General features: G+C 46.3%; 15 protein-coding genes across 15 annotated transcripts; 7 read left to right on the forward strand and 8 right to left on the reverse strand.

Annotated features, from left to right (window-relative positions):
• Window positions 1-4: 4 nt before the first annotated feature.
• On the forward strand, window positions 5-1,045 carry BO94DRAFT_615379 (uncharacterized protein; the record flags this gene model as incomplete). The annotated part of the gene is made up of 3 exons (XM_025616754.1): window positions 5-214; window positions 299-620; window positions 691-1,045. The coding sequence occupies 3 exons, from the start codon at window positions 5-7 to the stop codon at window positions 783-785; spliced, it is 627 nt and encodes a 208-aa protein (XP_025470591.1). The 3' UTR covers window positions 786-1,045.
• Window positions 1,046-1,090: 45 nt separating this feature from the next.
• BO94DRAFT_583186 (putative JmjC domain protein) lies at window positions 1,091-3,423 on the reverse strand (the record flags this gene model as incomplete). Its single annotated transcript, XM_025615540.1, has 2 exons — window positions 1,091-3,090; window positions 3,156-3,423. The coding sequence occupies 2 exons, from the start codon at window positions 3,421-3,423 to the stop codon at window positions 1,091-1,093; spliced, it is 2,268 nt and encodes a 755-aa protein (XP_025470592.1).
• A 574-nt stretch (window positions 3,424-3,997) lies between these two features.
• On the forward strand, window positions 3,998-5,621 carry BO94DRAFT_354914 (putative para-hydroxybenzoate-polyprenyltransferase Coq2). Its single transcript, XM_025607124.1, has one exon. The coding sequence runs from the start codon at window positions 4,337-4,339 to the stop codon at window positions 5,597-5,599; it is 1,263 nt and encodes a 420-aa protein (XP_025470593.1). The 5' UTR covers window positions 3,998-4,336; the 3' UTR covers window positions 5,600-5,621.
• Window positions 5,622-5,642: 21 nt separating this feature from the next.
• On the reverse strand, window positions 5,643-6,733 carry BO94DRAFT_554542 (putative flavoprotein; the record flags this gene model as incomplete). The annotated part of the gene is made up of 3 exons (XM_025613724.1): window positions 5,643-6,375; window positions 6,436-6,496; window positions 6,730-6,733. The coding sequence occupies 3 exons, from the start codon at window positions 6,731-6,733 to the stop codon at window positions 5,643-5,645; spliced, it is 798 nt and encodes a 265-aa protein (XP_025470594.1).
• Window positions 6,734-7,258: 525 nt separating this feature from the next.
• BO94DRAFT_583189 (monothiol glutaredoxin GRX5) lies at window positions 7,259-7,868 on the forward strand (the record flags this gene model as incomplete). Its single annotated transcript, XM_025615541.1, has 2 exons — window positions 7,259-7,643; window positions 7,717-7,868. 2 exons carry the CDS (start codon window positions 7,259-7,261, stop codon window positions 7,866-7,868), a joined length of 537 nt encoding a protein of 178 aa, XP_025470595.1.
• A 413-nt stretch (window positions 7,869-8,281) lies between these two features.
• Window positions 8,282-9,788, reverse strand: BO94DRAFT_544002 (ethanolamine-phosphate cytidylyltransferase; the record flags this gene model as incomplete). Its single annotated transcript, XM_025613160.1, has 4 exons — window positions 8,282-8,599; window positions 8,659-9,433; window positions 9,488-9,635; window positions 9,665-9,788. 4 exons carry the CDS (start codon window positions 9,786-9,788, stop codon window positions 8,282-8,284), a joined length of 1,365 nt encoding a protein of 454 aa, XP_025470596.1.
• Window positions 9,789-10,583: 795 nt separating this feature from the next.
• BO94DRAFT_354919 (putative mitochondrial protein sorting (Msf1)) lies at window positions 10,584-11,602 on the reverse strand. The gene is made up of 2 exons (XM_025607125.1): window positions 11,308-11,602; window positions 10,584-11,241 (listed from the first exon to the last, which is right to left on the reverse strand). The coding sequence occupies exons 1-2, from the start codon at window positions 11,458-11,460 to the stop codon at window positions 10,822-10,824; spliced, it is 573 nt and encodes a 190-aa protein (XP_025470597.1). The 5' UTR covers window positions 11,461-11,602; the 3' UTR covers window positions 10,584-10,821.
• A 502-nt stretch (window positions 11,603-12,104) lies between these two features.
• Window positions 12,105-13,457, forward strand: BO94DRAFT_532789 (thioredoxin peroxidase DOT5). The gene is made up of 2 exons (XM_025611194.1): window positions 12,105-12,701; window positions 12,872-13,457. Exons 1-2 carry the CDS (start codon window positions 12,419-12,421, stop codon window positions 13,237-13,239), a joined length of 651 nt encoding a protein of 216 aa, XP_025470598.1. The 5' UTR covers window positions 12,105-12,418; the 3' UTR covers window positions 13,240-13,457.
• Window positions 13,458-13,856: 399 nt separating this feature from the next.
• BO94DRAFT_511820 (putative NADH-ubiquinone oxidoreductase 21 kDa subunit) lies at window positions 13,857-14,963 on the forward strand. Its single transcript, XM_025609782.1, has 3 exons — window positions 13,857-13,924; window positions 13,985-14,481; window positions 14,532-14,963. Exons 1-3 carry the CDS (start codon window positions 13,865-13,867, stop codon window positions 14,554-14,556), a joined length of 582 nt encoding a protein of 193 aa, XP_025470599.1. The 5' UTR covers window positions 13,857-13,864; the 3' UTR covers window positions 14,557-14,963.
• Window positions 14,964-15,262: 299 nt separating this feature from the next.
• On the reverse strand, window positions 15,263-15,950 carry BO94DRAFT_487395 (DUF1761 domain-containing protein; the record flags this gene model as incomplete). The annotated part of the gene is made up of 3 exons (XM_025609032.1): window positions 15,840-15,950; window positions 15,461-15,765; window positions 15,263-15,397 (listed from the first exon to the last, which is right to left on the reverse strand). Exons 1-3 carry the CDS (start codon window positions 15,853-15,855, stop codon window positions 15,263-15,265), a joined length of 456 nt encoding a protein of 151 aa, XP_025470600.1. The 5' UTR covers window positions 15,856-15,950.
• A 1,053-nt stretch (window positions 15,951-17,003) lies between these two features.
• BO94DRAFT_554549 (uncharacterized protein) lies at window positions 17,004-18,274 on the forward strand (the record flags this gene model as incomplete). Its single annotated transcript, XM_025613725.1, has 3 exons — window positions 17,004-17,100; window positions 17,495-17,696; window positions 17,794-18,274. 3 exons carry the CDS (start codon window positions 17,004-17,006, stop codon window positions 18,272-18,274), a joined length of 780 nt encoding a protein of 259 aa, XP_025470601.1.
• Window positions 18,055-20,724, reverse strand: BO94DRAFT_564172 (rRNA-processing protein MPP10). The gene has a single exon (XM_025614398.1). The coding sequence runs from the start codon at window positions 20,470-20,472 to the stop codon at window positions 18,367-18,369; it is 2,106 nt and encodes a 701-aa protein (XP_025470602.1). The 5' UTR covers window positions 20,473-20,724; the 3' UTR covers window positions 18,055-18,366.
• A 792-nt stretch (window positions 20,725-21,516) lies between these two features.
• Window positions 21,517-22,777, reverse strand: BO94DRAFT_487404 (NuoB/complex I 20 kDa subunit family protein). Its single transcript, XM_025609033.1, has 4 exons — window positions 22,570-22,777; window positions 22,329-22,521; window positions 21,917-22,272; window positions 21,517-21,858 (listed from the first exon to the last, which is right to left on the reverse strand). The coding sequence occupies exons 1-4, from the start codon at window positions 22,622-22,624 to the stop codon at window positions 21,764-21,766; spliced, it is 699 nt and encodes a 232-aa protein (XP_025470603.1). The 5' UTR covers window positions 22,625-22,777; the 3' UTR covers window positions 21,517-21,763.
• Window positions 22,778-23,726: 949 nt separating this feature from the next.
• On the forward strand, window positions 23,727-24,806 carry BO94DRAFT_532791 (uncharacterized protein). Its single transcript, XM_025611195.1, has 3 exons — window positions 23,727-23,924; window positions 23,973-24,263; window positions 24,356-24,806. The coding sequence occupies exons 1-3, from the start codon at window positions 23,880-23,882 to the stop codon at window positions 24,536-24,538; spliced, it is 519 nt and encodes a 172-aa protein (XP_025470604.1). The 5' UTR covers window positions 23,727-23,879; the 3' UTR covers window positions 24,539-24,806.
• A 65-nt stretch (window positions 24,807-24,871) lies between these two features.
• On the reverse strand, window positions 24,872-26,350 carry BO94DRAFT_622182 (ACP S-malonyltransferase). Its single transcript, XM_025617051.1, has 2 exons — window positions 26,009-26,350; window positions 24,872-25,953 (listed from the first exon to the last, which is right to left on the reverse strand). The coding sequence occupies exons 1-2, from the start codon at window positions 26,163-26,165 to the stop codon at window positions 24,905-24,907; spliced, it is 1,206 nt and encodes a 401-aa protein (XP_025470605.1). The 5' UTR covers window positions 26,166-26,350; the 3' UTR covers window positions 24,872-24,904.
• Window positions 26,351-26,403: the final 53 nt, after the last annotated feature.

Genomic DNA, 26,403 nt, shown 5'->3' on the forward strand with positions numbered 1-26,403 from the left:
GGCTATGGCATCGGCAAGACTTCGCAGGGCATTTCGCTACCCTAATGATTCAAATGATGACGAACATGGCCGCGAGGATCTGGACGAAGAAGGTCTGCGCTGTCAGCTCAAGCGGGATATTAGTTCGGATGATGATACTGACGGTCTGACAGAGCAGGAACAAGTGATCGACCGGTTGAGGGCGCTCAGTGAGAAGCGGAACTCAGAATACAGTGTAATAGAGTCTCTCCTATGCCTATCTGTACAGCTGAAGTTATGCTGAGGACATTGCTGAATTAAAAACGATATATTCATCTAGATCATATTTGCTGTCATCCCGCTGTTTTCTATCTATGCTTTCAGCGCTTCGTTTCTGTCAGGCTCCTCGGCCCTATATGAACGGTGCTTGTCCCTTCTTAGCGTTCTCTCGTTACTAGCCACGGCCTATACCATGAGGTATTTTCCGCTTCAGCGCCCAGGTCCTAAGGGTAAGAGACCTATGATGAGATCGAGTACTATTTTCAGTATTCAACGGTATCTTTTGCCTCTTAATACGGCTATCTGCGTGTTCTTAGCCCTGATCTACGTTATGACGGAATCAAGGCTGGATATCCAGCCCATCATGTACCTGGTACCGGGAGGTATGTGGCATTCAGCTCTCATCAGAACTCGAACATTTCGTGGTGCTAGACAAATACTTACATCAAGTAGCAATGTTTGCCACTGTCCTAGTCGCACGCAAAGTTATGCTTTCCGTTGATTTCAAGGCTCTTGAGAATCTCCGCTATGAGTACAAAGGGGCATAGAACCCGCAATAATTTTAGAACACGCATCTTGTTTACGTAGGGATCTTGCGGACTACATGTCCTCCAGTACATGGACAAAAAGAAATACTTATCACACTTTCAATCAGCCCAACTCCCCAAATAGTACACTAGTGAGCCTTCAACTCAAAATGATGAAGCTGCTACATATTGAATATCTGATCCCGAGTGCTTCCGCTGACACCATTACCAAGTAACACCTACTCACTATTCGCAAAAATGAAAAGAAACACCGGACATGCATAGAATGCATAGAACGACCCTACCCTAGTCCATGTTCTTTCTTCTCACTCAGGGTCGGGAAGACTCAGGAACGAGCCATCAAGCCTTTCGAGGGCCGGATCCACCGGTATATCTCCATAGTTTGAAGCATACCCCATTACGGAAGGGGCTTCCTCAAGCTGAATGCTATGCTCAACCAATGACTGGTTACGCTTTTCGTCAGCTTCCTTTTGGTGCTTCTTCAGTCGAACAATCTCATCATCGCCAGCCTTCTTTATCCATCGAAGATTGGATTGTCGGAAGTCCACCAGACTCTCCACGCTGCGAGGGTCTGCTATCTTTCTTGTATCATGACCCAACAATGTGCATGGTGGCTGGGATGGACTCATTGTTGGGTCGCGCCGACAGGCAGCACAACTGCAGATCTTGCGGCATTTTGGGCATGTCCACTCATACATCTCCATGGTTTCCTGCGGCTTTATGTTAAAGGCCCTAAACAAGCTGCCGTAGCAGTAGTTTGTTCGGCAACAAGAACAAGAAGCGAGCTTCCACATTGGCTCGAAATATCTGCATATATGACATCTCCCAGTCTGTTGGTATGAGTCCTTTCGGCGAGGCTTTCTTCGTTTCTTAGCGCGGCCGACTCGTTCCGAATCACTCTCTAATTCCTCCAGGCGGTCTGATTGTATTGTCGGCTTACTTATGTCAACCCACGGCCGCCTCTTGAGTTCTAATTGGCAAGTCTCCGCAAGCGTTCTCTTTGCCAACCGGCTTCTCTGCGCGGGTAGACTGTCATAAGTGTCTTTGGCATGAGGCCTGAACTCGAGTATCTGTTTCCTCCATGTTTCATATTTGTCTTGAAGATCATACCAATGGAATTGCTCAACCCATTTTAGTTTGGATATGCAAGCGCAGCTCCTACCCATGGCATAGCACTCCATGCAAACATCATAAGTGTCCTCCTCGTCCGTGGCTGATGGGCCCACACAAGACGCGCAGGTTAGAAATCTGTTGAAAATGTTTCCCCGGCAGTATGAACATGTGATATTACTGTCAAAGGGAACATATTCGACATCTCCCTCAGGAAGCTTGTCAGAAAAGCTCTCTGACAAAATGATGTCAGTAAATAGACCAAAAAGATGTTCAAAGTCCTTTTGTATCTGCTGGATTGACAGATATCCACTATTAGCTGCGCCCGCCTTGCTAAGGAGAGCCGAATAATGGTCCAACGAATAGAACACTATAGCTTTGTTCTTATACTGCTCATCGCGGCAAACCATTCTCGCATCCGGAAGGGCCACTTCGAGCGCCTTCTCTAGGGTCTCCGGGGTAGTCCGATTCCAGGCCACTTTCATTGTCCTTGTCCCTCGATTCCATACTTGGTGTGCTGCTAAAGGAGGTACAAGGATAAAATCGCCTGGTTTCTGTTCAACAACATAAGTCTTGAATGGTGCTGCCTTCCAGGCATTGATCTGAGCGAAATGATCCTCGATATCGATATCATGCCCAAGCATAGACATCCAATATTCAGAAACGGCTTTGCGGTCTTTGCTCTCAGTCATGAACCAAACAGATGATCCTGGCTTCGTTTCTTTACCGTGTTCGATGGACCCATCTGATGCCTCCACCATTATATTCTGACCCAGACTGGCACACATCTCTTGGTGGGCTGGTGTGTAAGTACCTTCGTGACCAATGTAACACATCAGGTTCTCGGCACGCATTTCAGGTGGAAGACAGCTCATGAGGTCGCCTGGCCTGGCTATCAAGTTGTCGGAACCCGAGTACATGTCGTGTCTGCCATGAGCTGGAGTTGTCGTCGCCCCGGGGCCTTCAAACGCTTGCGGAGACGTGTTCAAGTAAAATAATCCAGGGGGTATGATTTTCTTCAACTGGTCATACCATTTGGAAGGGCAGTCAATGTCCTTCAAATAGATTCTCTGGCGATCCAGGTCCTTGTAGTTGTATTCATTCCACTGATTGGTAAGGAGCGGCATGTTTTTCAAGTAATGCCCAATGGTAAGTGGCAGATCAGTCTTGGTGGTTAAATTCCGAGCAATTTCCGCTACAGCATGGAGGCTCCAGTTAGACAAAAAAAGTAGCTGACAGGACATAGAGGCGAGCACTTACTCTTCGCTGAATAGTGGTTCCTTAGCCACTTCTCTGAGAAGACCGAGCTATCCAGCCAGCGATCGAAGCCTTCGACAACTAAAGGCTTTCCACCCCGGACCACATGGAGCAACACAAGCTTCTCGAAGATTTCCAGCCCATTTTCATTGATCGCATCGCAATGAATTCTAGCAGCATACTCGAAATTTGGGGTCGACTCCACAAGTGTTTTGATGTCCAAGTCCGGAGAAAGTGGCTCAAAAGCCGCGCGGGGTCGCTGCGCAGGCATTTTGACTATGGTCAATGAAGGCTGGTATGAGCCAAGTAGCTGAGAATCATGAGGGTAAGCTTGGCCTGCTAAGCAACATTAGATATGGCCGACAATTCCCTGACCGCACGGAAGCATGCGCTTAGATAGGAAGCTTCAAGATTAACCAGAATCCGAGGCATATCACGCAATGAAGATTGTGTTTTACAGAGAAATTTCAAAGGACTTGAGTAAGGTAAACATACACCACGAAGATTCAGTGAGATCAACGTAGGAGGATCCAACACCACCGTGCTCCTAAGAACAGTCCGACAGAGCCTTGTTCATATCTTGCCCAAAAACATGTCGTGCAGGCAAAACACCAACTAACAGGTGGGTAAGACCATAAGCACGCGGGGGAAAGGAGCGCTTCTGGTACAAGGAGCAAGAATCAGAGCTTGGATGAAAGAAGCAAGCAGACCACATAGATGTGTGTAGATAGATATCACGCAGTTTGACTGTCTCGATTCACTGGCTGCAGCTGCATCTGCGATTGTGGCATGTGGGTCCCGTCCGTCGGGGCCAGGAACACATGGAACAACCAAGGCACTAGGTACTACCGAAAAGGACTTGAGACTCCTCCGGACTCCGACACATATTTCAAATTTCGAGCATCATAAACTTATTGACCTGCAAAGCTCTCAAGACATTCTAAGTCTGATCCGGAATTGGTTGAGTGGTAGTGCTCTTTTTAGCTCTTGTTTCACTTTCTCTTCATCTTCAGGTGAATTGTCTCGAGGAACATTGAGCCCTTGCGGTTTCTTGCGAGCTCCTTCAGTCAGCTCACCGGACTGGATTCGCTCGACTGTCCCGGATAATAACTAATTATGAAACTATCTCCCAGATAGGAGGCTATTTGTTACCCCTTCATCTCAATTTATTTAACCTCTCCATTATGAGCTCCTGGGCGACACGCTTGCATGCGGGCCGGCACGTACAATTGTGCCGTTACCCTGGGGAAAAAAGGGCTTATATAAACCAGTTCACTGCAATAGAGAGATGCCACGCTTCTCCCTCTCTCTCGATGTCCAGGAGATATGGTTATACAGCGGCGACCCAATTTCCACCAACCTGCCAAAAGACGATCTTGAGAATCCGCAACCTCCAATCCCCTCGCTCTGCCTGTCAACTAAGCCGCCCACACAGTACAACAAGTCAGACCTCATTTGATTACTATACACCACCAAAGAGGGGTTTTATTGCTTCTCTTCCCCAGTCATGGATACCGTACGCCGAGTTACTGCGCCTCGATAAGCCGACAGGTACATACTATCTCTTCTTTCCCTGCGCATATTCCACTCTTCTAGCGGCATCCATGACACCTTCTGTACCAATTCTGCAAGTACTTGGGACGGCCGGGCTTTTCTTCAGCGGTGCTTTGATAATGCGCGGCGCTGGATGTGCAATCAACGATTTATGGGACAGAAACTTAGATCCGCATGTCGAACGCACAAAATTTCGCCCAATTGCAAGAGGAGCGATATCACCTGGCAAAGCAGTGATTTTCACAGGCTCTCAATTACTGGTAGGACTGGGTATCCTTCTTCAATTCCCGTATCAATGCCTTTGGTACGGTATACCTAGCCTTCTTTTGGTGACCACTTATCCTCTTGCCAAGCGCATCACCTACTATCCCCAAGCTGTACTGGGCCTTACTTTTTCGTGGGGTGCAATCATGGGCTTTCCAGCATTAGGTGTTGATCTTCTCAGTAATGGGGCCGCATTGGAAGCAGCTGCCGCACTTTACTCCAGTTGCGTAGCCTGGACAATTTTATACGATATGATATACGCGCATATGGACATAAAAGACGACGTTGCGGCTGGCATTAAGTCTATCGCTCTTCGTCATGAAAACAATACGAAAGCCGTCCTCTCTGCTCTGGCGGCCGTCCAGGTGTCGTTGCTTGCTGCTGCAGGTGTAGCAGCGGGGAGCGGCCCTATCTTCTTCGTCGGCGGCTGTGGCAGTGCAGCTGTTTCTCTCGGTCTGATGATCTGGAAGGTTCAGCTGAAAGATGTACGAGATTGTTGGTGGTGGTTTAAGAATGGTTGCTTGTTCACCGGTGGAAGTATCACACTGGGGATGCTCCTTGATTACGTCGCGCAAATCAGTGGCTTCTACGAGACCACTGAAAAGCCGAATCCGATGGACTTCTCATAGAAGAGAACATCAACCATTTCCCTCCTTTGCGGGTCCTGAAGCCTTACTCAACTTGTTCCATCAGCCAATCACCCTCGTTAACACCTATGTACTGCTCCACAATACGGACAATGACATTCCAGTCCAGCATGGCTCCATTGCCAGTGTCACCGCAAGCGAGAGACTTTTCCGTCGGATGAAGGACAGACACCCAGCCCTTGTTATTGCAAGCATCCAATCCCCATTCATCTATCAGTATAGCCAATTGCTTTGCTGTAATTGGATGGTTCCACATTGCTGTGTTCATTGCGGGTGCGACAAACACAAGTGGCTTTTTGTCCTTGAAACTCGCGTCCACTGTTCCTGTTGTATCCCATGCTCTTAGAACGGAAAGAAGAAGGTTATCAGCGAAGCCCATCGTCATCTTTGCCATGGTGTTGGCGGATAAAGGAGCGACAAGCAAGACATGTGCCCACTTTCTGAGCTCTATATGTAGGATTGGCTCGCCACGGGTCCAGGGATTTTTCCATTCATCATCATCCCGGTAGATAGCATCCACGCCACGGATCTGTCGCAGATTTTCGAGTAACGGCTGTTCCGAACTCTGCCCTGCTAGGAACTTTTCCGCTGATTTTGTGACAATAATGCGGATGGAGACGTTCGAATGGCGACCAAGAGCTTCAGCAATATTGGGAAGTTTTATCGTTGCCACTGACCCACTGGCCGCAAGGAGAACATGGATCTTGTTGTCTTCCAGGTGCTGTTGGGCACACAATGGAGCATATGAAGGTTCCATGCTGCTTATTTGAAATAAACAGAAAAGAAATGAAAGAAAAACTCCTGCCGATTAAGGGGACTCTGCTGGTAAGTGCAGGTGCAGGTAGGCGTGGGGTAGTTGCAACGTTTGTTCCCTATGTACTATTTATATGTACATAAGTACGTAGATAGGGGCTGCTTTGAAGGGTACCCCGCTCTAGACCACTAGATAGATACTTTGCTCTGTATTGTGTACGTAGCGTCTACTATAGTAGCTTGCCTACTACACGGCCTATCGCACATATCAATCCTTATAGGCATGGGTTCGTTATAATAGTGAGGTCCATCTCTTTAAGTACTCCATGGGGTTAATGTGTTTCCAAGGTTCCCTGTACCCATACTAGCTTGAGTAATACAAGATACTAGCTAGTCTACTAGACTGAACTCAAGGACTATTGATTTTAAACCTCATTCACCCCATACTATAACCTAGTGCGCATATATTGCATGAATCCTTTTGCGGTGGAACTCTTTACTCCGCAAAAATTGCCTATGACCAAAGAATGGACAACACATGTATGTTTAGCGCTGCCTCCTAGCATAAAATGATATCAAAATTGCCTCCACATCCTTTACAGATTCTCAGATCCAATCCTAATTATACCATTTATCTTTATACCCTTCAGTGTCTATCAGCGCCATCTGTAAAAGGTGATATTGTCCTAATACCATATGTGACAAGCCTCAGTCACATGACATAATCACTTTGTAATACTAGTTAGCCACTCCAGTGGTTGCTTAGTGAGCATGTCCAGCCAAGCTCTCCGCAGGGTAACTACTACTCCGTCCGCATAGACAAGCAGCAGCTTGATCCAAGCAGAATAATCCTACATATCTATTCCCGCTCAAACTAACACTAGTACCATGTTTTCCAGGTCCTTGGGCTCATCGGTGAGTACTGCGAAGCTATTTCTGCTATATCTCATTTTTGCCTCTTATCGTTCGCGAGCTTATGACAAAATTCCCCAGACGTTTCGGCCGCTTTTCCGACAGCCTCAAGTTTTGCAGCCTAGAATTACGGGCCTTCAGCTGCCATCTATTTTCCATGCCCGGAATTTATCCTCTGAGACGCGAACAGCAATTGACAAGGCTATCGCATCTGCGCCTGTCGTTCTTTTCATGAAGGGCACTCCGGAAACGCCGCAGTGCGGGTTTTCACGAGCCAGTATACAGATTTTGGGATTGCAGGGTGTAGATCCGAAGAAATTTGTTGCATTCAATGTGCTGGAGGACTCGGAACTACGTCAGGGTATGTCTCAGGTCGACTGAAGGGGACTTTCCCATACTCCCATCTATAAGTCAGCTAATACTAGGTTTTCCAGGCATCAAAGAGTATTCCGACTGGCCCACAATCCCGCAATTATATCTGGATAAGGAATTCATCGGTGGCTGTGATATACTGATGTCTATGCATCAGAATGGGGACCTTGCTAAGCTTCTGGAGGAAAAGGAAGTCCTAGTGGCCGCCGACTAATTAGAAACAAGCATCTGGACACAGCTGCCCCGAAACACCGGCTGTACACTTGCTCCCAGCTATCGCAAACGGTCACCTTTCGAGGAATTTCATTCCTTAGTAAGATGCACCAACGCTCATGACACTCCAATACGTACATATTCTTGTCTGTTGGCGCCTGGCAGGATATAACATAGAAGCTCATCCGACCTTTTTTCGTGCCAATATTCTGTAACCATTGGCCAAGTGCCACTCTTCTAAATTTATTTGGATCTATATATATGCACCTAGACTGCTGTATCGCTGATCTGCTTGGTTTCTTTGTATCTCTATCGTTGCAGTATCTAAGCTTTTGCTCCCTATCCCTCTTTTGACTTTCCCCCCTGCTCTATGAACTTACACTCCGTCTCCTTCCTTGTCATACACCGTTCTGTCTAGGCAGACGCTAATTCTTTGGACTTAACCAGCTCTTCGACAGCACCCTTTTCAAGTTTGGCGCGCTGCCTTTCTTCGTAGGCTTCCCTGCTTTTCAGTATCCTGTCAACAATTTCACCAGCATTTACATTCTGGTATGGGTGACTTGAAGTCTCTTTGAATATGCCCATCCTCTTGGGTGCCATATAGGGATCGTAGGTAAGAGGTATGAACGTAGTCGGACCGTGATAAACTGCATCTGGGGGACCTAAGGGCATGGCTTCCAGATAAGGCTTGCTTGGAGAGAATGGGGACGAAAATATCACGGCATGAATATACTGAAAGAATATTAGCGAATCGAAGATCGTCTTTTCGTTAGAGGCATTAGAAAACATACGCGACACTGAAGAACGCATAGCCCGCGCTCAAATATGTTCATGATTGGATAGTTGAGACCTTTCCAGTGGTTTATCACGTCGTCATCATGGATACCAGCAACGACATAAGCAGGGCCGTAGTCTTCTCCGTGGTCTTTAAACCTCTTCTCTTTCTGTGCTTGGTTATACCAGCCCCGCCGGTGACCTTCCGATTCTTCCTGGGCCAGGACTTGTCGAAGGAATTCAATATGCCCGGATGAGAAGAGGTCGAATCCCCCATCAACATAGACAATCCGTTGTCCTGGTCTCGGTAGCTTCCCATTTACAATGGTCTCAAATTCACCTGGTTCCTCCACTGTATCTTCGAGTTTTGCAGAGCTTGATCCGCTCCAGATCCAAACCTGCGGACCGGGCTGCAGGCCCGTTTCATCGGTGGCATAATCACGAATTCTTTGCATGAGACTATCGGCTGACTGCTTGCGTTCTTCCAGGTTTCCAGATCCTTCTACCCCGATAAGCGTGTCCTTTACACTCTTAACAAAGTGATTCTTTGTACACAGAAGCATTCTACCCACAAGATCGGTTGTGGATATACCGGGTGTCCTTTTGACAACACGGAAGCGCCCTGCAGCCTTGACAAATCGGTAGCAGTCTTCTCCGTTGCTGTCAGATGTGATGTCATCTCCATGAACGACATACTTGCAGCCGTAGTGTGACACCCAAGGTAAAAATGTCACATATGGAGCAAAGGGAACGCAGCGAGTCATCCAGCGACATGCTTCCACCGCAGCTACTCTAAACCCGAGTCAGCAAGATTATTTGGACGCAATTACTATAATGAAAACAAACCGTTCATCCAATGTCATCACTGTCGGCCCCTTGTTCTCGAGAATTGCTTCATCTGAATGTACGCCGACAAAAAGCTCGTCTCCCAATCTACGGGCTTGGAGCATGGCACCCGCATGGCCTAGAGAACTTAGCTTTGGGTATGCATTAGCTGGGGTATGGGGGAGAGTGCCTTCTCACCGTGATGACTGAAGTCAAAGCATCCATCCACCCAAATGCGATTTTCCGAAATGGGTAAATCCTCTTGGGGGTCCACGGGCCACTCCCCTGGCGCGGGAATCATGTCTTCAGCTGTGACACCCATTTCTGTGAAGAGATTCCTTGGGATTATATAAGATCACGGAACTTGAATCCCACGTCTTCTTGTCCTCCAACTTAGACTCTCTGCCAGGCAATTATTGGTGGGAGTGAGACCGTAAAACAATGAGTCGGCCTACCTAGACGGGCTGAAGAGGGGCAATGTGGCATGCGGAGAAGGAGGCGGGATGACATCGTATTCATAGAATGTGGAACGGGGCGGTACTCTGTCAACGTCAGTACCCGCTTTACATACCTTAGTACCTGTACTACCCTAAGTAATATGGAGATAATAGCTAAATATTGCCGCAGTTTTAGAGCGCTGGAAAGGGTAGCATGCCGATGAATAGATCCTATCGCAGTAGAAGTATCGAATGGCAAATTTGGTGTAAACACGCCTGTACTTTTTTTTTTTTTTTTTTTTTTTTTTGCTTTCGCTGAATGGATACTGATTGCTTTGGATGATGCTGTGCAGGCAGCTCACGTTCTGATACAGGCTTTTTGGGTGGGTTAAGCCTTCGGCTTGCTTATCAAATTCATGAGATTTTAGCATTTCGTGTTCCATGTGTCCATAAGATGTTCCTTCTACACTCTTCTACACAAAAACCTTCACTCACATATTACCACGTTTAGGCAATTATGACAAATAAAGGCGAGATACGGTGCATTGCCTATGTATTGCACCATATTATATATTCACATCGTCATTAGAGAAACATGGCAAGCAGATGCAGAAAGAAGTCTATAACTTTTATTGTACATGTCTCATCAGTTGCGCATGCTAGAATGATGAAAACAGTAGCCACCGCTGATTAGGAAAGACGGAATTGAGCTGAAGCTAGAGCATCAAAAGATGTCACGGGTAGATGGTAGTCGAGAATGTCGCAAAAGGGCAAGCCCATCACACAAAACGCTTCATGGAGAGACAATTAGACGAAGGAGGAAGATATATAAAAAGAGACGCCAATCAATGCAAACGCTGGAATAATGCATAATGATCAATGTGAACCGATACTCCGTAAACACAAGCACGCTCTGAATCAGGACTGGAGTTTATTGCTGTCAAGTTCACGTTGTTCACTGAAGACTCGTCGGCTCATCTCAAGGACCGCTTCGAACCCTTCTCGACCCTTCTTCGCGTTCTGGCTAAACCTCTCCACACTGGCCTCTTCTACCTTGTTCTTTATCTTCTGCCACCCGCCACACAGGGCAGTGATCTTCGCCTCTTGGTTAAATTCGGTAGTTGAAGATGGATTGGACAACGAAGGCTGATAAACAACGGTTTCCCTGACGTTCAGGACGTTGGACCACGTAAGGTTGGTTGAGCACATCGTGACTTTCTTGGAGCTCGGGTCAACATATGACACTTCGTAAACGTGAGACGTAGGACTGCCTCCGAATAATGACAGCACCCATTGTGGCACTGATTGGTTACAGGTGATAAGACGCTCCGTGCGCAGCTACAATTCGATATATTAGTCAATTTTGCAAGGCAAAGATAAGCGTGAGCAGATCGAGATACGTACGATGCCAGTTGTCGCATCAACCGCCCGAGACAAGGTGTCTACTGCCACGACATGTGTCGATTTATCATTCCACGGGCAGTATTTGCGCCAGTTTGCCGCAGAGACTTCCTCCCATGAATAGTCGAAAGTGCACGTCGAGGAGAAAACCCTCATGTTGGTGGGCTGAGCGATGGACTTTTTTGCAAAAGACAAGATGTATTGGTATATTCAGATAGCACCTCAGAAGCGGGAGATCCAACGTTCGAAGGAAGAGAAGAGAGAGGATCAGATCACGACGCGAGTACTGAGAACTCTATGGCGGCAGGTGCTTCGGAATTCGGAAATAGGTATGTTCTTATAGGATCGGTGACTACGGAGAACTCAAGATGCGGCGAATAATCAAGTACTACAAGATGAGTAATGAGAACCTCCCATGAGTGGTTGTAAAGGCAAGATGCAATGAACGTGAGTGGCGATTGCTGGTCCCCGTGCAATAACGGTAGAATAATGATAGAAAACTGGAACCTGAAATTTTTAGCCTCATCTTCATTTGGAATGGACAAGAAGGTGGCGCCAAGGGTCGGGATTTACCGGCATAATCCAAAAGGGTCACTCCCGACCATGGACAAAGATCACCTCTTAACTCCGCACAAAGTACTCCATACTATGTATGTACTATTGTACATCAGGTGTTGGTGTGGAGTAGTCCTGAGTGCAACTTTTTTGTACGTAAGATTATAGTATCACGACAGTCTCGTTGATTATTTAAGGTTCTTTCCCAGTACATAGCTTAGCACAATACTCTACAAAATTATACACTAGGGGATCTCTTGTCTAATCTAAAAGGAGATTCCCGCCCAAATGAAAATCACATTGAAATACTACATAAATTAATGAGAAGCCGAGAAAGGTGCATGCTATCCAAACGGACACCTTTTCTAGAAAACGGAGGCCTAATTGTGCCTCAATTTGTTGTTACTCTTGTGTCGAGCGCTGCCTATCTAACAGCTTATCCGCTGTTTAACGGGTGAAAGTAGCGCAGCAGACAAACAACCTTCTCGGGGGTTTCATTTTCTCCCTATCCCCACTTTCCATTCGTTGACGCAGCTTTTAGCGTCCCCAATTACGAAACATGGTCGAACTTCGAAAGCGCAAAGCGCCAGCACAACCTCTCGTGGCAGAGAGAAAGAGAAAGAAAGTCCAGGCACCCACAGCATCGGCACAGAAAGGGAATTATAATCCCAAGACTGCTATCTCCGAGACCACTCCAAAAGTTGGCGATGTGATTAATTTGGATCAATTTGGTGGTGATATTGAGACCAATGATGGCCAGAAAATCACACTGCAAGATCTCGTTGATTCCAGTAAAGCTGGTGTCGTGCTTTTCACGTACCCTCGAGCTTCAACCCCAGGCTGTATGTATAATTCCCCTACCCCAAGTAGCATCTTTCCTACACGATGTATGCCAAAATGTTCTTCCATAAGTGCGTGCATAAAAGCCCATGGTTTTGCATTTTGTCTTGTTCTTCTCACTCTGAATATATCAAATGCTGCAATTGTCCCCGAGAAACTCACATCTGAAAAGGTACCAAGCAAGCCTGTTTGTTCCGTGACCATTACGACACTCTTTCGGAGAGTGGTTTATCGATTTATGGCCTTTCGACTGACTCGCCCAAGGCAAATACCACATTCAAGACTAAGCAAGGATTGCCATATCCTCTCCTCTGCAACCCCTCATCTTCATTGATAGAAGCCATTGGACTCAAGAAGTTGCCGAAAGGCACGATCAGAGGAGTCTTTGTTCTTGATAAAGTGGGTAAGGTCTTGGTACTACAGGCCGGTGGCCCTGATGCAACAGTTAATGCCGTGCAAAAGCTGGTTTCAAAGTTGAAGGAACAGAACCCAGATCCTGCAACTGTACGCGTGAGCTCACCAGCTGAAGATGAACACTAGGAGATATCAACTCACCGGCAATTAACGTGGTAAATGGGAGTATTCACTTCCAAGTTGGTTGGCTTTTGTTTAGCGGATAGCCGGTGGAATCACAGATTTCATTTTGTGATGAGTCCCTAACTTCCAAATGGCTACAATATTTGTGTATTATCAGTACTATGTGCAACCAACTCTATTGATTTCTTTGTCTCGTAATTCTCAGTCAAGTTTCCTCGGCGTCAGGTCAAGCCGCTATACATGTGACCTAAGTATTAATACTATAAAATTGACACAATGCACATATGCAGCTTACTAGGCCTGTTTTCATGCGTAAAGTTCTTTAAGTATGCTCCGTGAACATGATAGCCCTCACCTCAATCCCGACTGTCATTATAGTATGAAGTGGTACTACTAGATACGGAACAGACCGAATGCATTATCGGAGGAACTGTTGTTCCGTGTGTAGAGGCTCGACTATTCCGGCAGGCTTGGTTCCGTTGAGGACCGCGGCGAAGGACGTACCCTCGAAGGCCTATATCCTTCCCTATCTAAAACCAAGGTAAAGGAATAGTCTCCGTAGGAAATTTTTATATGCACGTTTATTTTGCGAGCTGATGTGCTGATTATGATCCCGGCAGGAAACATCATGGCTCGTGACATCGTGAAAGCGGCCAAATCGGCATCGAATGTGATAGCTGTGCACAAGGTAAGAGATAGTCATTGTTCTTACCGTGGTCTTCGGGACGTGGTACTCACTACTCATTAGAAATACACTGTTCAATCTACTGGTATATGGGAACGCATTCGCCGCCTCCTTGCTGTCGACCCAAATCGCTCAACCGGTGTTCCCTTGAACGCTCAATATCGTCTCCCGACTCCGGGATCTCTGCCTCCTCTATCATACGATGATCCGGTTACCGTTCCGGCTGGTGATTTGGCAGACAACCCCTACTGGAAACGTGATGTTCGGAGAAGCTACCCCAGGCTTAGTGCAGTCACTCAGGCGGATGCCGTTGGCCTTCTCAGCGTAGGAAGTCAAGCCACTCCCAAAGATGATGTCCTACAGATTGGCGAGGCTGGAGAAAAGCAGCTGGTTTCAGTCAAGCAACAGGGGGAAGAGCGCGGTCTTGCTGCCCTGTTCGAGAAGGATAAGAATGGGATCAAGGAAGTCCTCAGCGCCAACGGTTTGCCGCCATTGCCATGCAACCTGAACCCCTCGGGCACCAAATACGAGCTCGGCCATGAACATGGCTACCCTGACGTGTATGTATGACCTGTCCTATTATCCCGATCGGGCTGACACTCCAGATAAGCTACCCCTGCCGCACCTTCATTTAGCTTTCCCGCCTGGTCATCGGGTGAAGTATAAAGGGAATTGCGATCACAGTTACTCTTTTCTTACTAGAAGTTCTCACACCGGCCCAACTTGTCCCCGTCTTCGCGGATAAGTGGATTGTTTACTGCAATTGTAGTTCTTGGTGGGCTTGCATGTAAATTGTAGATAAATGAAATGATGCCGTGCTCATACATGGACTGGCGATTCTGTTATTTAGCCAAAAATAAGAGCCGCTGTATTGATCGGAAGATGATAGATAACGATATTACTATCTGTTGCCAGATCAATGTGGCACGGGTTCTCGAAATGCTGGGTGAGACCGGGAATGTCCAAGCATCTCACGACTTACCAAGTCGACTAAAAACCATAGCTAGGTACTAGTCAGTCCTTGCATGTCAATAGAATGTACATCTGCCTCTTCCCAGTAACTCTTGTGGTATATATATCTAACATAAAGAGACAATTCAACTAATAAATTCACCTACAGCTTTGGCGATTAGTGCCGCCATCATGTTGTGCAAGGGCACAAAGAACCACTTCAGGGAGTTTGTCCGGACATGTTTGGCTCCATTATTGGGACCTCTATGTATGGTACGTATACGTGAACTTGTGTACAGCTACCGACTTGGAGAGATGTGCCTATATATTGAACATGTCTTAAATTCAACTCATCGGAGTCACTATAAAAGGAATAAGAGCTATTCTTCTCTAGGCGAACGGATTCGTGCGGGTACCCCACCAAGTCAGGAAGAGGCTGAGTCCCACTGTTTCGAACAACCTGCTGAGTGCACCTACGGCAACAGTGTCAAGGGGTCTCTTTTCTGCGAAAACCTGGCTCACAACCTGTAGTGGCAACATAGCATTAGGACTATATCATCTTGCGGGGGGGGACTTGGCATGACATACACCTGGGGCTGTGCTGGCCATAAAGATTAAGCTCCCAAGATAAGCTGCGCCTTTGTAGCTCAAAGTGCCCGTAGCGTTGATCAAAGCTGCCACTCCATACGTTTGCACAGAACTTCCAATCAAGGAGCTACCCCAGGCTGCTACTGCACCAGCGGCCTCCTTCGATTTCAGGAACTCTTCCTTTGAGTTGGCAGCTTGAGCGCGGTGGTACGTATCACCAAACACGGGTGCGAGTATACCCAACGATGCGGTGTGGGTAAAGATAGCCCCCACTGCGATTGAAGAGGGCTTAACCGATGGCAGATCTAAGCCAGTCACATTAGATCTTATTGGCCAATGGTACAGGGAGCTTGTGTTGAAATAACAGCAGGGTACTCACAGTTCAGGGTCGTCATCTTAAGCTAAGTAGTCGAAATTTGTTAATGTGAAACACAAGATATCACCGGTTAAAGGCTTAGGTCTGAAACTCAACTTAAAGCTCACTTGAACAAGCAAACGCTTTCTTTCCCATGTAGAAATCTGGGATAGGCTGGCCTTTTCAATCCCCGGGACCTGTTACTGAAACTACATTGTGACGAGGTACGAAGTGACGTCGTTATGATCAAAAGACACAGCAGGGTGAAGTAGCCCTCTTCCCATGGTCTAGTAGCTAAATGATGCAGTGGGGAGCCTATCATGACATCATACTTTTTGAAATGTGCGTGGCATACGACATTACGTACAGAGTACGGAGTACCTAGATAGCACTAGCCTAGTCGTTTGAAAGTTAGACCAGGTCCTGGCCCGTGGCCGGCCGAAGTCCAAGGCGTTGCTAAGCACCTTAGCCCCGAAGAGGCCAAAGCGGTGAGTATAGGCAAAACATGGTAGGCCATGTCGTAATTAAACTGAACAGCCAATGAGAACACGATATCTTGAAACTAATGGACTAATGAGAAGCCTTAGAGCCGGAGACGATCTTACATAGTAGAACTTGCTCACCGCTTTCGCGCTTCACAAATCAACTTCTTACAGTTGCACTTGCAGTCTGGCACGGCCCGCATGTCCTCTATGGAGTATCCCTGACAGGAATGTTATTGTCTACTTTTCTAACCGCTTCTTAATCACATGACTTGATATTCCAGAAGGACCGCTATAGTTACACTATAGTATGGTTGCTAAAGTATGGAGTATAAGGTGTTCAATTAACTTAACCAATACGAGTTGTTCTGATTTGATAGTAAAATTTGTGGAATTATGCAAAGCCGATGATGGGCAGATAATGCCCTATTAGCCCCGGCCAGGTACAAAAAACAAATCTGCCAACAGTATCTATACCATAGTATAGCAACAGCTCCGCCATGTCAACTTCTTCCTTTACGCAATAAGCCATGGCTGTTCAAAATATCGTAACATGACCAACAACTGTAAACTACCCAACCCATCCCTCAACTTGAAAGCAAACCTCGCTAGATGGTCACTGCACTGTACATCCTGGATGGAGGATAACCAACAGCAACATAACCGAGTGATGGCTAACTATACCAATGTAATTCCATAAGATAGCATGACCGGGCGGTTTGACCATTTGCCTGGCCAGGTCCTGATGAATGTGCTGCCGCTGCTTCTGCTGCCTCTTATGCGATCATTTCTGTCTATCGGAGGTCAAATACGTAATCAACAATGATAGAAAGTGTCTTCAATAAATGCTGCAGTTGGGATTATCTAGACCAAGGAGTAAACTATGCAGCCACACAAGATGTGCGCATAATGGTTATGAGGATCTAGATTTTTAAAATCGGATGGGGCAAGGAGGGCGGGAAGGAAAACGAGCGAAAACACTGCTGTACCTACAATCTTTTTTCCAGAAACGAACAAGTTCATCAAACGGGCGTCCCTTCTGCCTGACCTGCTCTTCGAAAGTTCGCGGGCATCGCCTCCTGTTCCCCCTCCACTGTTAGGTCTTTGATAACGCTGTGGTATATAACATACCGTTCTCGTATCCGATGGAAGACCCCGATTCATTACAGGTTGGAGTTGGTGTGAATGATTCGATAGACATCAATGAATCATTGGTCCCAGTGAGGGACCTCAAGCCTGCCAGCCAGAGCAGTATCTCTTTTGATGGGCTATTGTCAAGCCCGCTACTCCTCCAGGAAGATCTTAAGGAAGGATGTGGAGGCCAGCTATGGCCAGCGGGGATGGTCCTGTCTAAGTACCTGCTACGTCAACACCACTCTAGGTTTCTCAATAAAACGATGTCCGTTTCCTTGCCATATAGTCCTGTCTGCCCTTTTCACTTTCTCCTCTTCGTTCCCTGTTTACAAGTAAGTATACATCTGCTGATTACTGATTAGAGTTGAATTAGGAGCCGGCGGCGGTCTCGTTGGACTTGCGGTTGCACGAAGATGCCATCCTGAGCTCCCACGTATATGTATTACGGATCAAAGTCCAATGTTGCCGTTGATGAAAACGAATATTAAGCTCAACGGTCTTTCTTCGGCAGTCGAAGCTGCTGTATTGAATTGGGGTGATCCCCTTCCAGACAGCATTCCAAAGCACCCCGCGATTATACTCGCCGCCGACTGCGTCTATTTCGAACCTGCCTTTCCTCTCCTAATGTCGACCTTGAACGACCTTCTTGGGCCAGAGTCTGTCTGTTACTTCTGCTTCAAGAGGCGTAGACGGGCAGATCTCCGCTTGATGAAACAGGCGAAGAAAACATTCGATGTTGACGAGATCAAGGATGACCCTGATATGGAGACCTACCGGCGAGAAAATATTTTCCTCTACACGATTCGTTTGAAATCAGACAAAAAACATGTCGAGAAGAACTAGCTACAGGATATCGAAAGAATGACGCATGCAAATTCATGAAGCTAAAACTCCTTTTAGAGTAGCTACTCATTTCGCTCCCAAAATTCCGTAGACTAAAGCTTCAAGGCATGACCGTCATTCTTCGCGCCATCTTTAATTTTGCCACCATGGATGTTTGTCACTTCACCTTGCTTCCCGATTAATTTGACTCCTCCTTTCTTCAAATCTGACATGATCTGCTGGTTTTCAGCTGTTTTGCCAGACTTTTGTTGTGAGCGCGTAGTGCTAGCCTTCTGCTTCTTGTGCTCTCGCCTCAACCTGGCTTTCTGTTCGCGGGTCATTTCTTCTTTGGCAATCGCCATGCCATTTCTCAAGACTTCACCAACAACTTTACCATCGTCACCAGGTGCATATATCTCTTGAGGTGCAAGAGTTGCCGTTCCGTTGACAGCGCTGCTCGCCGTCGGTTGAGCATCCTCCATGGTAATAGTTGCTACATCTGTAACCACATTGATGCTTGCCTGCGGAGCTTTGGGTTTATAGTGCCAGTTTGAGAGCGTATCTAATTGGGAACTGATCGCCTTCCATAGATTTGTGACATTCACATGTTCACGCATCAACTTTTGGTCTTTGGAATCAACATAGTTCGGATCAGTCGCACGAAGATGGTCGGTCTCATATAATTCAGCCAGGCTCTGCTGCGGTTTCGTGTCTTCCAGCTCAAGTCGCGTTCTCCCTGCGTTTTGTCCGTCGGAAACACCAGGGCGACGACGTATAACTTCGTCGAATTGTTTTGCAAGAATCCTTCGCTTGACAAGCTCTTCGATATCCCCTGATGATTCTGCAGTGACAACGGGAACAGGCTTCCCGATTCTTTCGAAATCAAGATCTTCCTCAATGAGGGAGTTCATAGGCCTTTCAACGGCCCTCGCTTCACCAGCGAGCATCCATTCCTTCTTGGCAACATTGGCTGCCTCCAAGCGACGAATTTCATCGGCGATCCGAGCACGCTGCTTTTCGTGACTAGAATGATTGTTTTGGGATCCTCGCGTTTCGTCATACTCATCGCTATCCTCGCCAGAAAGTTCATCTTCGAACAAATCACGACGAACATCAGCCATGGCACGATCAACATCGCCTTTAGATATTGTTTCATTCGGCTGCGTTTTGGGAAGAGAGCGTGACTTTTTGCGCGTAGCTTTCCGCGGTGGTGGCGCAAAAAAGTCGGAATACTTGATGTCGCTGGTATTCACCCATCCTGCCTCTTCAGAAGCAGCGGCGTAGGCATCATCCTCATCGAAATCAGATTCGCCCTGGAGGTCCATATTTCCGAATGTTGGTCCTTCCTCCTCACTATCATCCATATCATCATCTTCATCATCGGCAACGTTATCGGGTAAGTCTCTCTTTGACATAGATATCGACCCCGCAGTATTAAGAGGGTTTGCATGCCAATCAATTTCCTCATCGTCGCTTTCAAGATCATGGTCAGGCCCACCCCTAGCGTCTTGTCTCTCGAGTAGTTCCGACTGTTTGTTAAAATCATCTATTGAGAAAAAGCCATCATTCAAGCCAAAGCGATCCTCCACATATATATCTTGTCTTTCGTCGTCGGTATCGCTTTCAGCAACCTTGTCGGACAATGCTTCGATACTCTCTTCCAGGTCTGACTCATTCACAGACTGACTCTGAGAGCCCTCGTGCTCTGAGCCAAGAATATCATCATCGTCAATACTCGATTGGGTGGTATCAGTATCCGTGTGATCGAAATCGCTGTGCTCTACTTCAGTGTTGCCAAGCACTGCATGATAAGTAGAGTCCAGGGGCTGCCTAGATGTTTCGGATAACCAAGAGAGATCTCGCTCAATCTCACCACCAGAATAATCAAGAATCCTCAGCGCTTGTTGCCATATTTGGTCAGAAGTGAATCCCTCGACATAAAGTTGTTTCAGCTGCAAGGCCTGGGTGGAAGGGTCCTCGTCGTTTTCGAATCTTTTGCGCTTTCTATTCCTTCGCTGGCGTGCACATTGGGAGCCGCCGACCGAAGCGGCCAATGAGTCCAAGTAGAATTTCACAGAGCCTGTGATAGTACTGTTTAGATTGGCTGTAGGGCGAAGAAACGTCCAGGGTGCAGCCAATTCTGATTTAAGAGAAGGAATCACTTCATGAGACGCCTGCTTATCAGGATCTTCAGAGCGGCCGGGGGCGTTATGCTTCATGGCGCGGGATAAGCATTACTTGGACTTGAGATGAATGGATCAGAAAATGCGACAGCGCGTTAGAATGATGATAACAAGAGAAGATGAGGAAGTGAATCTGCGGGCGCAGGATAAGAAAAGTTCACAAATTTTCAGGCATCTACTGGTGTCCACTCCAGAAAAATAGGTTCGAAAAAACGGCATAGAAGGTTAAAAAAAAAAATCCTTACTACTCCGTAAAAGCGGAGAAGTCAAGAAGAAAAAAAAGCTCGGACCATGTGTCTTTGTTGGCTGCCTCATCACCATCTATCTACGTACCAAATGCTTGTACTGTGTATAATAGATGACATTCAATTCAGCATTCCAAGTACTATAGATGTTAGTATGTGGTAATTGTTTGGTATAGAGGTGGAACGATAGGTAAACTGTATATCAACAACTATGGTCTTTTACCATATCTAATCTAAATATAGACAGGGGGAGCAACGTACCATCATCTTCTGCCATATGTATTCTCCAAATTTACAGTAAGTATTTATTTGACTGGCCAATAAAAAGATAAGTGGAACCCCTGCAGTATATAACCTTTATCAAGGTAATTGTACTAACTTGCAATTAGATTGCCCAAGTGTCTATTCTTATGTTACAAGTGATACAAATTCAGTAAATATCATGTTCTCATGACTCGAGTGATTACACATGCCTTTCCAAAACTCAGCTTAATTCTCACCCTCTACTTCTACTTCATAACTATAAAGCTCACCCAAGTACTTTTCATGGTCGATTATACTCATGTAATTCATCCTTATTACCCAAGAAAACTTTGTTGTGTTCTATATCTCGCCGCAAGGACAAAATAAGACCTTACAATATGCATAATACTGCGAAAGCCTACGAAATAAACCATGCCTTTTGAAGCTGTACATATCTTGAACTGGAACCGGATATTTACGTACCCTGCATTTCACAAAATTGCAATATGGTAGCGATATAATATTGTAATATGAATCAGAATCAGCCCATGTAACAGGGCAGAGCAATGGCAGCGAGCTTCCAGGCAATGTCCCCATATATTCACTCTTTTGCACCTAAGAAAAAAGCCCATTCATCATACAGAATACACCCCAGCCATACGTTTCCTTATCCTTCCCAAACACAACACATTTAAAAAGTCTGTTGAAGGATTAGACTGTACCTCTCTCTTCCACCCTATGAATACGGCAGTCACAGGACTTCACTACATAATTAATGTCCGAATTCATCCCTCCCACCCTCTCCTGGAGAAATGAATGGCGCCGATCATCAATTAGGATCAACGGCGATACCACATGCGGGTGATCCTTGTGTGTCTCATTTTCTTTTGAAGCTGGAAGATTCCATACATCAATGCCTCGGAGGTAGGTGGACCTAGATTTTCGTTCCCGTTAGCATACGTCATTGAAGAGGTGATGAGGGATATACGAACATCCAGGGACATAAACATCCACAGGTACTATTCTATCGCATCCGCGAACAACGGAATAACTGTAATGGTAATAACCACCACCATTTGCACAACTTCCCATGCTGACCACCCAGCGGGGATCGGGCATCTGGTCATAGACTTGTCTAAGAGCAGGAGCCATCTTATTTGTCAAAGTACCGGCAACAATCATCACGTCTGACTGCCGCGGAGAAGCCCGGAAGATAATTCCTAAACGATCCTGGTCGTATCTGGGAGTTGACAGATGCATCATCTCAACTGCACAACATGCGAGGCCAAAAGTCATGGGCCACAAAGAACTTTGCCGCGCCCAGTTAGCAACTTGGTCAAGGGTGGTGCTGTGAATAAATCAGTAATCATGACAGACAGATACTATGCGTTTTAGGCTACACACAGCACATATTGCATTGCACCCTCCTTTTTCTCTTGACTCGGCAAGGGCACCTCTTTCCGCACCTTGCCAGAAGCAGTGAGCGCATGACCAGACTGTCCCCGCTGTTCAATTGCTGTTGCCGACTTGACCGAAGAGGTCGAGAGGAATGATACTGGCTGAATTCGGAAACGACGTGGGGTAAGATACGGTCGCACTACCAGGCGTTAGCAATTAGTAGTGACCAGTATTTGAGAACACCTACCATGAAAAGCGCTTGGGATGGCGCCTGGAATGGCGCGACCGGTAAGAGGCAACATGGCTAAATCGCCTCCAATATCGATGTGGACAAAGATACGAGATACCTTTGGGTGCAATAACTAAAGGAAAGGCCAGCAAGATGAAGGATTGGATGTTCGATCTGTCAATGGGTGCAAGATGATATTGTCAATGCGAGTCGGGACTCGGGATAGCCAAGGCTCAAATTAGAGCATCATTCTGCACTGGTGGTACTAATGGGCCACTCTTTCCTTGTTTTACCGTAATAAAACAAGGCCACAAAGGTCGTATAAGTGATCTACGTTCTTTATTGGTATTATACTGTACTAGCACGTGAACCGCGGGCAATCGGCCAGTTAGTTGGTAGTGTAAGTTAGATTCTGGAGAGCTTTATTGGCTGAACCACAGACTCTTTCTTCATTGATGGATTGAAGACACCGCAGTCCGATCAGATCGTTGGTAACGCAGACACCGCGCTGTCTAATCGAGTATCTGACTACATGTTCCTTGGTCGGATATTAATGGTAATAGATAACATTAAGGGTCCCTATATGTGTTGTAACTACTTCAAAGAACAAAAAAATCTTACGTCAGGAGAAGTCCATGGCCCTGACGAGCAGAATTCAGCCAGACGTCGCTCAGGGACGTCTATCTAGCAGCAGAAACGGCATAGAATGGGATGAAGACCCCAGAGAGGACTGATCCTACCTGTTCAGCAATACTTAAAGACCCCAACTTGTAGGATATATGCCGATAGGAATGTGACAGAATCAGGACGATAATCTTGAGTATAAAGTCATACGGTCGCTAGAGATGCTCGGTTCTCAAGAATGCCTAGTTATGTTCACGGAGAAGCTGCCTTGGACAACCAGTACTGACCCACTTATTCGGTACTTGTTATCTTGCACCAAGGTATACTTTCATGCAGGGTAGACTATTTTATTTAGAGATACACGAATAGTTATGTCGCTGAATATATATATAGATATGTCAATAGCTTTATCATAGTTCCAATACATGTAGACATGGTACTATGAATACTACATTTGCCAGTGTTTACTGCGTAGTATATATCCTGAATTGGTATTGGTTTATCCATGTGAATGTTTAGGTACCTTACATAACTTACTATCACTGACATAAGACTGGACGGCTTAGTTAACGACTTCAAACACCGTCTATCTACAACATGCACAAGGGAGAAAAGGCCTCGAGTACAACAAACAATGAAACTGGAAAGTTTTCCCCACTAAGTTGAGACAGACCTCTGAGACAATCCGGGACTGGCCAGACAAGATGGTCTTGCCTAAAATCGCCTGTATCGGTATCATTGGGAAAGCTGTAAGTCGCTATATCCTTTGTCCACTACTAGGCTGATATGGCAATCAGGATAACCCACTCCACGTATCATTGTTCCCCCCTTACTTGGAGTCCACCATCGAGTTCTCTTTCATATTGAACTCCTGCCTTGATATTTTCGAAATACGGCGCAAACAGACATCAATTGATCAAGATCTCGGTCTTTTGCAGGCCGTGGACGAAAGACTGGCAGCATATGGCTGGCTTACAACAACTGGAGTGAAGTTTTTAATAATAGTTGACTTAGTGGGACAGCCAATAAACTTTGGAGACCCGATAACTTCCACGAGGACGGGCTTGAGAGAAGCAGATCTAAAAGCGGTAAGTCATGATAATTCCTCCTATTCCAAAATTTATATAACAGTCTATTGGCGTCATATGTGAACCTGCATAGTAATGGTACCGTCCCACAGGTCTTTCGAGCTCTCCAAACTGCCTATGTACAGTTGCTGCAAAATCCGTTCTATTCCCCGGACGAGCATGTGGCTGCGGGTAAACCAGTTTCGGCGTGCAATTCGCAGATTGCGGACCAGAAATTTATTAATGAAGTCAAGAGAATTGGAGACACATGGGCCCCGAGTGCAGCACCATTTTAAAGAACTCCCGGACCCATGAAATGTGGGAAACAATCTGACGGTCTGACATTGATGGGCATTTCTTATTCATGTATCATATAATATTCTGACCCCTAGCCTCGTTCAAAGACCTGCTTAAAATGAGTGTATCCCATGTCGAAACAAAGTGCTGTCTGATTCAGCGGTATCTCGCTAGGCGCGATCATATCTCACAGAGGAATGTTGGTGCCCATCAAGACATCAGTCAACGGTGAGCTCCCTTTACTCTTATGTGCAGCTAAGATCTGAGAATTGGATGAGGATATAGCACAGCACATTGCAAGGGTAAGATGCCATGCTAGTATAACAACTTTAGGAACTGTAAACAATCCAAGCCCAATAACCATATCAATCATGCAGGGCATCGCTCTTAGTCTTTTCAAAGGCAATGAGGATATTCTCGACCTCCAGGGGATCACAGATAGACCATACACCACCGCCATTAGCCGTCACGTTACCCACCTCTTTTCCAACCAGGTTTCTACCGACTTTTCCGGGTCCTATGCCAATCCATCGTCTTACTCCTTGCACTTGGCCTAAGTATCGAATGCTATCCCACCATTTCACCGTTTCGACACATTGCTGCGATAACAAGACCTTGAGTTCCTCCTTGGAATTGAATGGCAAGCCCGACACATTGGAAATACATGGAATTTGTGCTGGAAAATTAATATTCATATGTTCAAGGGCCTGTTTCATGTAGTTGGCAGCGGGTAGCATTATGGAGCTGTGAAACGGGCTTTCACATCTTAATTTCACCGCACGTGGATCATGCCCTCCAAACTGGCGGAGCTGGATAAGCAAAGCCTTTATTCTTGGAAGGCTGCCGCTGAGTACGATCTGGTCCCTAGAATTGACATTTGCAACCATCACTTGTTGAAATGCCTGAAACCCGTAGTTCGAATCGTCGTTCAGATTCGATGGGCCGCGTCCAATGAATTCGTGGATAGTAGCAATCAGTTCACTCAGACGATCGGGTTCACAGATAAGTGCTATCATGCCGTAGTCCTCTCCTGAGCTCTCAGTGGCATCTCGAGTGCATTGAGACATTATTTCCGCCCGACGTCTCACTAATTTCAGCGCATCGCCAAAATCAAGGTAACTTCCAGCAGCCAGTGCGGAGAACTCGCCCAAACTATGGCCGAGGGTAACATTTATTCGAGATTTTGTCTCGAAGCCGAACTCTTCTTCCAGTATTCGAAGTATTAGTATCGACGTTGCCATTATAGCCGGCTGGGAATTTTCGGTTTTATTGAGCTCAGCATTTGGGCCTTCGGAAAGGATTTGGGACAGTTTGAACCCAAGTATAGAGTCCATCTCATCTAAAAATTTTCCGGATGTCTTTGGGAACTTATTGACCCAGGAACTGGCCATTCCCACGCGTTGTACCCCATGACCTAGAAAGAGAAGGCGTCAGAACATAGGCGCTTTCGAGATGCAGGACATACAAACCAGGGAAAAAAAGGGCAGTGCGCAAGATTGTCTCCGCGGCAATGGCAGTGGCATATTTTCTCCGGAGACTGACATTCAACTGCCTAGGACGATGAACATGGTGTCGGAGTGTTTTTATGTCAAAGACTAGTCTCGATCTCGAATGGAAAGCAAGCATTTTCCGTAGGCTCTGTGAAGATCAGACAGCTCTCGCTGTTACCGTATAGCATAGTCTTCATCGGGCATTTGCATTATAATTCTCACAGGCAATCTGACTTCGTTTGACATAAGGGCAGAAACAACAAGATCATTCAGTATCACGTGATATATCATGACCGCGATCATGGCACTTGGGCATCAGCTGCACGGCATTGCAGGTATATGATAAGTGTATGTAGTATCCAGTATATACTAGC

This window comes from Aspergillus sclerotioniger (assembly GCF_003184525.1).
Source record: "Aspergillus sclerotioniger CBS 115572 chromosome Unknown BO94scaffold_6, whole genome shotgun sequence".
Taxonomy (NCBI): Eukaryota; Fungi; Ascomycota; class Eurotiomycetes; order Eurotiales; family Aspergillaceae; genus Aspergillus; species Aspergillus sclerotioniger.

Coding starts and splice junctions, on each gene's coding strand:
- BO94DRAFT_532789 (XM_025611194.1), top strand. CDS start 12,419: ATGGTCGAACTTCGAAAGCGCAAAGCGCCAGCACAACCTCTCGTGGCA. Junction 12,702..12,871: donor TCGAGCTTCAACCCCAGGCT/GTATGTATAATT, acceptor ACATCTGAAAAG/GTACCAAGCAAGCCTGTTTG.
- BO94DRAFT_354919 (XM_025607125.1), bottom strand. CDS start 11,460: ATGAGGGTTTTCTCCTCGACGTGCACTTTCGACTATTCATGGGAGGAA. Junction 11,242..11,307: donor TTGATGCGACAACTGGCATC/GTACGTATCTCG, acceptor ATCGAATTGTAG/CTGCGCACGGAGCGTCTTAT.
- BO94DRAFT_487404 (XM_025609033.1), bottom strand. CDS start 22,624: ATGTTGCCTCTTACCGGTCGCGCCATTCCAGGCGCCATCCCAAGCGCT. Junction 22,273..22,328: donor GGTGCAATGCAATATGTGCT/GTGTGTAGCCTA, acceptor ATTTATTCACAG/CACCACCCTTGACCAAGTTG. Junction 21,859..21,916: donor GGATGTTTATGTCCCTGGAT/GTTCGTATATCC, acceptor ACGAAAATCTAG/GTCCACCTACCTCCGAGGCA.
- BO94DRAFT_511820 (XM_025609782.1), top strand. CDS start 13,865: ATGGCTCGTGACATCGTGAAAGCGGCCAAATCGGCATCGAATGTGATA. Junction 13,925..13,984: donor ATGTGATAGCTGTGCACAAG/GTAAGAGATAGT, acceptor ACTACTCATTAG/AAATACACTGTTCAATCTAC. Junction 14,482..14,531: donor GAACATGGCTACCCTGACGT/GTATGTATGACC, acceptor ACTCCAGATAAG/CTACCCCTGCCGCACCTTCA.
- BO94DRAFT_622182 (XM_025617051.1), bottom strand. CDS start 26,165: ATGCTTGCTTTCCATTCGAGATCGAGACTAGTCTTTGACATAAAAACA. Junction 25,954..26,008: donor CACTGCCCTTTTTTTCCCTG/GTTTGTATGTCC, acceptor TTCTCTTTCTAG/GTCATGGGGTACAACGCGTG.
- BO94DRAFT_564172 (XM_025614398.1), bottom strand. CDS start 20,472: ATGAAGCATAACGCCCCCGGCCGCTCTGAAGATCCTGATAAGCAGGCG.
- BO94DRAFT_532791 (XM_025611195.1), top strand. CDS start 23,880: ATGGTCTTGCCTAAAATCGCCTGTATCGGTATCATTGGGAAAGCT. Junction 23,925..23,972: donor TCGGTATCATTGGGAAAGCT/GTAAGTCGCTAT, acceptor TATGGCAATCAG/GATAACCCACTCCACGTATC. Junction 24,264..24,355: donor GAGAAGCAGATCTAAAAGCG/GTAAGTCATGAT, acceptor ACCGTCCCACAG/GTCTTTCGAGCTCTCCAAAC.
- BO94DRAFT_354914 (XM_025607124.1), top strand. CDS start 4,337: ATGAGCTCCTGGGCGACACGCTTGCATGCGGGCCGGCACGTACAATTG.